Below are 8285 nucleotides of genomic sequence, written 5' to 3' on the forward strand. Positions count from 1 at the left end.
CATAATTGTAGATGCAGCAAGGAGAATTCTGGCTGTCGTTTGAGTTTCTGGAGAGGGTATGCAGCAGCTGTTGAGAGAAGCTTTTCATTTCTCTCAAACAGCTGAAAAATAGAGAATTCATAGCATAGCGGGAAATGGGTGGGATGAGGTTATTATTATTATTTTATTTAGTCAGTGGAGAGTTTAGTTTAAATCCAGTAGGTGGCGGTAATGCAACTTTTTGGATGCCAATCACCACCAAAAAAGAAGAACACGAAGAAGAAGGCGTCAACATGGCAACTTTAGATGTCATTGTGGAAAAGCTGGTGACACTTTGGAGGATACCAGCCGTCCGACAAAATTTTCCCTGGATTTTTTTACTCATTTCAGTCATTGGATCAGTTGTGAAACAGCTGGAGCTCGTCCCGCAGACATATTTCAGCAGCAGCAAAAATGCCTTGAACGTGTAAGTAGCTTCCAGCGTGCTAGCATGTTGTTAGCTAGCTGAGGTCTGATAACAGAAACGGGCGGTTGAAGCTCATCAGGACACCTGTCGCCGACTGTCAGGTGACTTCTGATGACAGAAAGGTGAAAGTACAGTCAGGAGTTGCTCCTAAATATTTCTGACTGTGTTGTAATGGATGTTGTAATGTTGTAATGTAATGTAGCAACGCTGAAGAGATGTAAGTAGGTCAGAAGTAAACAGTTAGCTTTGTAGCTGTTTGCTGTGCTGACAGCATTCAAGTAAACACATTTAAAACATCAAATGCACTTTTGTTGATTGAGAAATAACCCTTAATTAAATCAAACCTAAATATAAACTTGTCTTCATTTCGTGATTAAGCATTTTTGTGTTTTTTTTTAACTGAATTATTGAATTATTTAAGTAACGTATGGTGGCCCTGAAAGCTCAACACACTGCAACTTAAGAAAACATTTCTGTGTGTTTTTTAATTAGCTTTTGGACAACAGTGGAGCTCTTTGGCACAGAGGGATATGTTATACAGCAGTATTACCTCAGGTTTGCTGACATTAGCAACTACAAGCTACTGCTCATATCAGACCGAGTCATATATCAGACCTCATACAGCTTGACTTGGCCTGATGTTGGTGTTTTATTACTCATGATTTCAACTCTTCATTTGTTAGAGGAAGAATATGTTATTTCTTCTGTAAAATTATGTCATAACAAAGTCTCATTTTAACACCCAAATTATAAATGGAAGAAGGCACTAATCTATTTGTAGGTCTTCTTCAGTGTTTAAGGTCAAAAATACTTTACTAGGCTCTAATAGTCTTTACTAGACTAACTTCTGTTAATTGAAAAAAGAACTTTTAATTAAATAAAATCTTATTGTGATTTTATTATTAAACATATGTTATCTTTTTTTATTTTGAACTGAATTATTGAATTATTTAAGTAGTAATGCTCAACCCGCTGCAACTTAAGCAAACATTTATGTGTTTTTATGAGTTTTTGGGCAACAGTGCAGCTCTATGGCGGAGAGGAATACTCTACTCTATATCAGGCTTTAGCAGTACTTGACAATACTCGTTAGTGAGTATTTAGATTAAAAAATACATAAAGGGGCGGTGTTGGTTTGGGTGGGGGACAAACTGCGTCAGGTACCAGTGTGATAATGAAATATGATCCAGTTTGAGTAACAGATCCATGAGTTTAAAGGCTTATCAGTTACCAAAATGTTCCCAAGTAATCTACCAGGAATTTGTTTTTGTTTTCTTTCAAACTGAATTATTGAACTATTTAAGTAACGTATGAACAAATGAAGAAAACAACTTTGTCAGTTTTACATCTCATGTGCAGCATTTAGTTTAGAAAATTCAATAGAAATAGAAAATAAATTTGAACCAATATAGAAACGTCCTGCAAATACAGAAAACGCAATATATACATAAAGGCTGCATGTTCGCACACAACACAATGGAAATGAGTTGGATGAAGTATTCATTTGTGTTTTCCTACTTTGCATGCTGTTCATGTTGTCAAATTGTCAAAGTTATTTCCTTCATTTGCTTGTCTTTGTCATTTATATGTGTGTTTTTTGTTTTTTTTAAGTGGCAGTGCCGCTGTACATTACTTAAATCATTCAATAATTCAATTCAAAACAAAAAAGATAACAAATGCATAATAATAAAATCACAATAAGATGGGTTCTTGGTTCTTTTTCCAATCAGCAGAAGTTAGTCCAGTAAAGAGAGAAGTATCAGAGCATGTTTGACTTTCATACACTGAAGAAGACCTACAAAGAGATTAGTGCCGTCTTCCATTTATAATTTGGGGCTTAAAATGAGATTATGTAATGTCTTTACCGAAGAAATACAGAAAGAAACACATTCTTCCTCTAACCAATGAAAGTCATAAGTAATAAAACACACCCTTCCTTATCAGAGACTACAGCTTGACTTGGTCTTATATGAGCAGTAGCTTGTGGTTGCTAATGTCAGCAAACCTGAGGTAATACTGCTGTATAACGCGCGTCTGACGCTGACTTTGACTCTTCTCAACTTGTGCTACTGTAGGCTTAGCATTTGAGCTAAATCAAAAGAGTTAGCCCATTAATGTCACTTTCAGTTGCAGTGACTGTCATTCAGCGAAAGCGTTTACATCCTTGAAGTAAATGTTTACCGAATAAAATGTAGTTATTTACACAAAATCTGCAATTTTCTCCTTCATCAATAGCTCTGAAAAGAAGTTCCACAGTCTCATTGCTGTCTCTGTATCACAGAAACCGCAGGTGTTACTACTCCAGTTAAATATTCTATGCAAGAAAAAAAAAAGTTGGATCGATGAAATATTTTTAGCTTTGACTTTAGGGCTGTAGACTGCCTCTTTTTCTCTTGTACAACATATTTTCTTTTCAGGTGATTCATTTGAAGATTTCTAGTAAAATTAACAGAATGGCCTCATATCTGAAACATCAGAGTGCAGATGAGCTGATAAATAAAAGCATGAATAAGCTTGAATAACGCATATTGTTTTAATTGCAGGTACTTTGTCAAATTGTCCTGGGGATGGACCTTGCTGCTGCTGACACCCTTCCTCCTCCTCTCCAACTCCTCCTTCAGCAGGAGCGTGGTCTTCCTCAGTCGGCGGTTGCTGTCTCTCGTGGTGGCTACAGCGGTGTGGTACGTCTGCACAGGGGCCTTCTTCTACATCGAAGACATAACCGGCTCCTGTTTTGAAACTGACGCCATGGATGTCATCAAGAAGGAGCTCACATCCAAAGCCAGCTGCAGGCACGCCGGCTTCCGGTGGCAAGGCTACGACATCTCAGGACACTCCTTCATCCTGGCCTACTCCGCTCTCTTCATCATGGAGGAAACGGCTCCGATGGCGTTCCTGAAGACAGCCAGTCTGTCCGCGCTGCCAAAGATGGTCCTCAACCTGCTGTACGTGGCCTTGAATCTGATAGTGATTATATGGGTGTGGATGTTTGCCTGCACCTCTGTTTACTTCCACGACATGTCTCACAAGTTGCTCGGGACCATATGTGGCCTGTTAGGGTGGTTTCTGACATATCGGGTTTGGTATCTAAAACCTTTGTCTCCTGGACTCCCGCCTCAGCGCCATCTACAAGAACAGAAACTACACGAATAGGCTGTCGTCATACTTTCCTACGCGACATTGTAGCCATTGTTGCAGCCTTCCCCAAAACAACACACTACACTTGTGTTACTTATTGGTCTCTGGATCCAAGCTGCCTGTGCTATTTTAAGTTATTCCCTCCTTGTAGAAAGGTCATTTTGTTCAGGATAAGTGGCGTGCGGTTCGTCCACAGTGTTTGGCAGCTGCTGTTCCCAAAATGACTCTTGGTAATATGAGATAAAAGCTAAATGTTGCTCTGCTGTCCGGCTGTGCAGCTCGCATGCTACACCATTGTTCGTCTCATAATTTGTTGCCTTGAAATGATTTACTTTAATGTGGATGAATAATCACAGATTTTAGATGTGTGAGTGGGAATACTTGAGAATGTTTACAGCTCCAGTCGCGAAGCACTGGTTGACGATGATGTGTATTTTTACAGGCCAATGTGCAGTAGATACTCTGTTTTTATAGAATCTAAAAAAAACCTTCAGAACAAAGTCAGATCCGACACTGTAACTGCAGCAGACCTGCGTTTTACCAGATTTTAATGAGCTGTCCATTTTTTTAATCATATGTGGTTTGGGGTTATTGTGACTTAGCAGCAACACAATGTTAAGTTTTCTCAGAGGATGTAGAGTTTGATTAAGAATAGCAGATATATAAATATTTATAATTTCTCGTCATACACGCACTCCAGTAGTAGGACAACCCTGCAAGTGCAAATTATTATTATTATTATTATTATTATTATTATTATTATTATTATTATTATTTATTATTCATGCCTAATAGGACAAACCTGGAAATATTCAATACTCATTCTATGAAAAGACCAGAATTGAATTTATCCTTTTTGAGGCTGCATTCAGATGCTTTGGGGGTGCCAATGGGGAGGATTTCTACCCCAAAAAATGTAGAGTTGTCCACAGTAACAATGCAGCATCATCTGATGAGCAAACATGTTCAACAAGCAACACATTCCTGGTAGACTGATAAGCCTTTAAACCCATGGATCTGTTGCTCAAACCGGACTTTCCTGATCATATCATCCCTCTCCAAACACAGCACCTTTGTGTATTTTCTGGTCTAAAAGCTCACTAACAAGTATTGTCAAAGCCTTATATATGCATATATATATATATATATATTTATATGGTAGCCTATTCCTCTGTGACATAGAGCTGCACTGTTGTCCGAAATGAATAAAAACACAAATTATATACGTGGGTGCTGTTGTTTACTTTGAGTCGATGCCACATACACCGTCTTGCTGCTGCCATATGAACCATGAAATAAGAGCTGCAACTAACAATTGTTTTCATTATCGATTAATCAAAACCATGTCTGAAAATTGTGAAAAATGGCGTTCACCATTTCCCAAAGCCCAATATGCAACCCAAAATGTCTTTGTTTTGTCCCGACCAACAGTCCACAACCCAAAGATATTCAGTTTACTATAACAGGAGACTAAAGAAACCAGAAAATACTCACATTTAAGAGGCTGGAACCAATGAAGTTTAGCTTTTCAATCAATTAATCGACTAATCGTTGGAGCTCTGTGCTAGATTACCAAATGTGTATTAATCTGCAGGTGAAAATAGTTCCCAACAGCTATTTACTCCTGTTTTAGTCAGGTTTGCTAAAAACTACAATACCCAGCTGTTGATGGAAATTACTTATATTTGAAACTATATATTTGTGATCCGTCCTCAGTAGGATTCAATGGAGGTCAAAGTATTTAGAGACAGATTAACACATTGGTTTTGGTCTTTTCAAGGGATTTGTTGACAAAAAAATAACATGTCCCAAGTAAATAACCATTTTCTAGCAATGATGTGTGCATTTTCATGACATGTCAAATACAAATCACAAGCTCTACATTTTTGCCAAAATAAGAACCAGAATCAGTATATTCCATTTTCATAATTTATTTGTCATTGATGGCAACTGAATAAATTAAGGCTTATGAACAAACATCATAAAAAGCACCATAAATAAATGCATATATAGAAATATAAAAAATAAAAAGTAAAAAATAAAAAAATACTATAGTGAAATATAATGGCCACAAATCACAACTAGGATTTCTCGACTTGAACTCTTTGTGTGATCCAAGAGGTACAGATCCAGCCCCTCAGGCAGCATGACTTCAGTCAGAAGAAGCAGTGGAGTCGGAACAAGTCGTCTTGAAGTAATCGGAAGATACCGAGCGTTCACAATGATTGGCTGGTTATGACGTTTCTTGACGTTTAACCCCCCCTCCCCCCCACAGTGTCCTCTGCTGTTTGTTAATGAACAAAACAAGTGAACGTTTGAGCGTCTGAAAGTTAACATAAATAAGAAATGTCGACACAGTTAAGCTAATTCTATGATTAAAATCACATCAGGAAATAGCACTTTAACACTTCTTGATAACTTCCAGACTTGAAAAAAATGTAATATTTATTTTTTAATCTTCTCTTTTGTGCCATTTACATCACTGCTGCTCATGCAAGAACAGTTTGAAACTTAAAAACCCTCCCTGTTGATCTCAAATATCTTTTTTTCTCTCAGGTGTAAAGGATTAATTTCAAGCAGTTTAAATCTGTATGGCTATACTGCACTCTCCATATCAAATATGAAACTGGACACAATGAACTACGGCTTCTAAGACTTCAAGAGGAATTATCTTAATGAAAATCAGTTTTAATTATCAGATATGACACAGCAAGGACACGCCGCCGTTAAAGGAGCATCGATCGTCTTTGGTTCAATATTTTTCTACCACAGCTGCAGCGTGCCACTAATCACCGCCCGCAGAGATGAGTTTCTGTAGCAGGAGGAAACAGCAGGCGTCCCGTCTCTCTAACTGAAAAACTTGCATTAATCGCTGTGTTCATTATCCAAGGCTTGAGCTGTACAGTTATCCCCCCCCTTTACTCACAGAAAGGAACACCGTACTGCAAGAATGTCTGTATAACCAGCCATAAAACTAAAAGAAGCTTACAACTCCAGCCGGTACTTCACATAAATAATGAGTTAAACCTAAAGAGCCGCACGGTTTAGGAGCAGAATTAAAACATGTTAAACCCTGGAGGTCTGACTTAAAAAGCACAAAGGCTCCTATTAAGGGTGAACAAAGTGTGGAGCGAGAAACAAACAACGAGACCGCTGCCAAGGCTAGCTGAGAGAGAGGAGGAGGAGGGGGGGGGGGGCTGTTTTTTTTTTCCCTCGTCATACTCATTTAGCCTTCAGATGAGTCAGCTATTCCTCACCCCGTTTCCCCCTTATTAACCCTTTTTTTTTTGGAGCTCCTTAAAAATTCAACACGGTGAAAATAAAAGACAAATTCAAAATATCTATCTGTAAAAACAATCTTGCATCTGTCAGGTGGAGTCGGTGAGAAAGAAAAGAAAGAAAGCAGCAGTAAAATCCAGTGATTTTCTTGCTCAGTATTGCTGAGGTGGGGAGGGGGGGGGGGGGGTCGTGCGGGTGATTCAGAGGTTACACTCAGCAACACAACATTTAGAAATTTGTGGTTTTGATGTTCAGTAGTGATCGTAAATTCTGCTTCTGGGCAACACAAAATCCCCAGTGTCCACCCTGTCACGAAACACAATAAGAAAGTTACCCATGCAATGAAATATACAATCTAAACCTAACGCAACACTGCTGTGTCATAGATGCAGAATTTACAATATTCCTACCAGTTCAGCCAAGTGTAACTTTTCAAACACCCAAGTAGGGCTGGGCGACATATCAATATTATATATCGATATCGTCTTAGATCTTGATATGGCGTAAGTGTTCCTGGTTTTAAAGGGTGTATTACAGTAATTGGATGTAATTTTCTGAACTCGCCAGACTGTTCTAGCTGTTCTATTATTTGCTTTTACCCACTTTATATCCACATTACTGATAATCAAAAATCTCATTGTGTAAATATTCTGTGAAAGCACCAATAGTATATGGTCGCAATATCAATATGGAGGTATTTGGTGAAGAATATTTGGTGATATTTAGATTTTGTCACTATCGCCCAGCCCTACACCCAAGTTTTATAACATCTGAACTCCTGCTCAGCGACAAAGAGTGTGACAGTGGACCACTGTGTGCTGTGTAATCTCTGGTGCTCTAAATAAACTGACTCTGAGCGCACATGTGTGTCTCTGTGTGTGTCTGTGTGTGTTTTTTGTGTATTGGGTGTACATTTAATTGAAGGAATAGTTTGACATTTCGGGAAATGGAGCTTATTCACTTTCTTGATGAGCGTTAGATGAGAGGATTGATACCACTCTCATGTCTCTATGAAAAATATTAAACTAGAGAAAGCAGGGGATTATCTTATCTTAGCATAAAGCCTGTTAACTATCTTAGTTTAATGTGTTATACATCACCACTAAACATAAAGTAAAAGCTGATGTCATTAGTTCTGTAAGTATTTGGTCATAATTACTCCAAAGTGTTGGACAAAGTTGAAATTTTGACCTGATGATGCTGCTGGAGGAAAAGTCAGAGGATCACCAAAGTTACTCCACTTTATCCTGATAGACATGAATGTTTCTACTTAATGTCACGGCAATAGTTCTCATATCAGTCTGGATCGACAGGCTGACGTTGCCATCCTTAAAATCATACTGCTAGTGTCATCTGGGTTAAAAAATACTGCATTTGCTGCTTGAAAATATATATATTTTACACAAACAGAGATGGTCGCCAG

At 38.2% G+C, this 8285-nt stretch overlaps 1 protein-coding gene across 1 annotated transcript; it reads left to right on the forward strand.

The window, feature by feature from the left end:
• The first annotated feature begins 235 nt into the window (after nucleotides 1–235).
• fitm2 (fat storage inducing transmembrane protein 2) lies at nucleotides 236–4806 on the forward strand. The gene is made up of 2 exons (XM_042409265.1): nucleotides 236–445; nucleotides 2989–4806. The coding sequence occupies exons 1-2, from the start codon at nucleotides 273–275 to the stop codon at nucleotides 3596–3598; spliced, it is 783 nt and encodes a 260-aa protein (XP_042265199.1). The 5' UTR covers nucleotides 236–272; the 3' UTR covers nucleotides 3599–4806.
• Nucleotides 4807–8285: the final 3479 nt, after the last annotated feature.

The sequence above is a fragment of the Thunnus maccoyii genome, chromosome 4 (assembly GCF_910596095.1).
Source record: "Thunnus maccoyii chromosome 4, fThuMac1.1, whole genome shotgun sequence".
In the NCBI taxonomy this organism is placed as follows: domain Eukaryota; kingdom Metazoa; phylum Chordata; class Actinopteri; order Scombriformes; family Scombridae; genus Thunnus; species Thunnus maccoyii.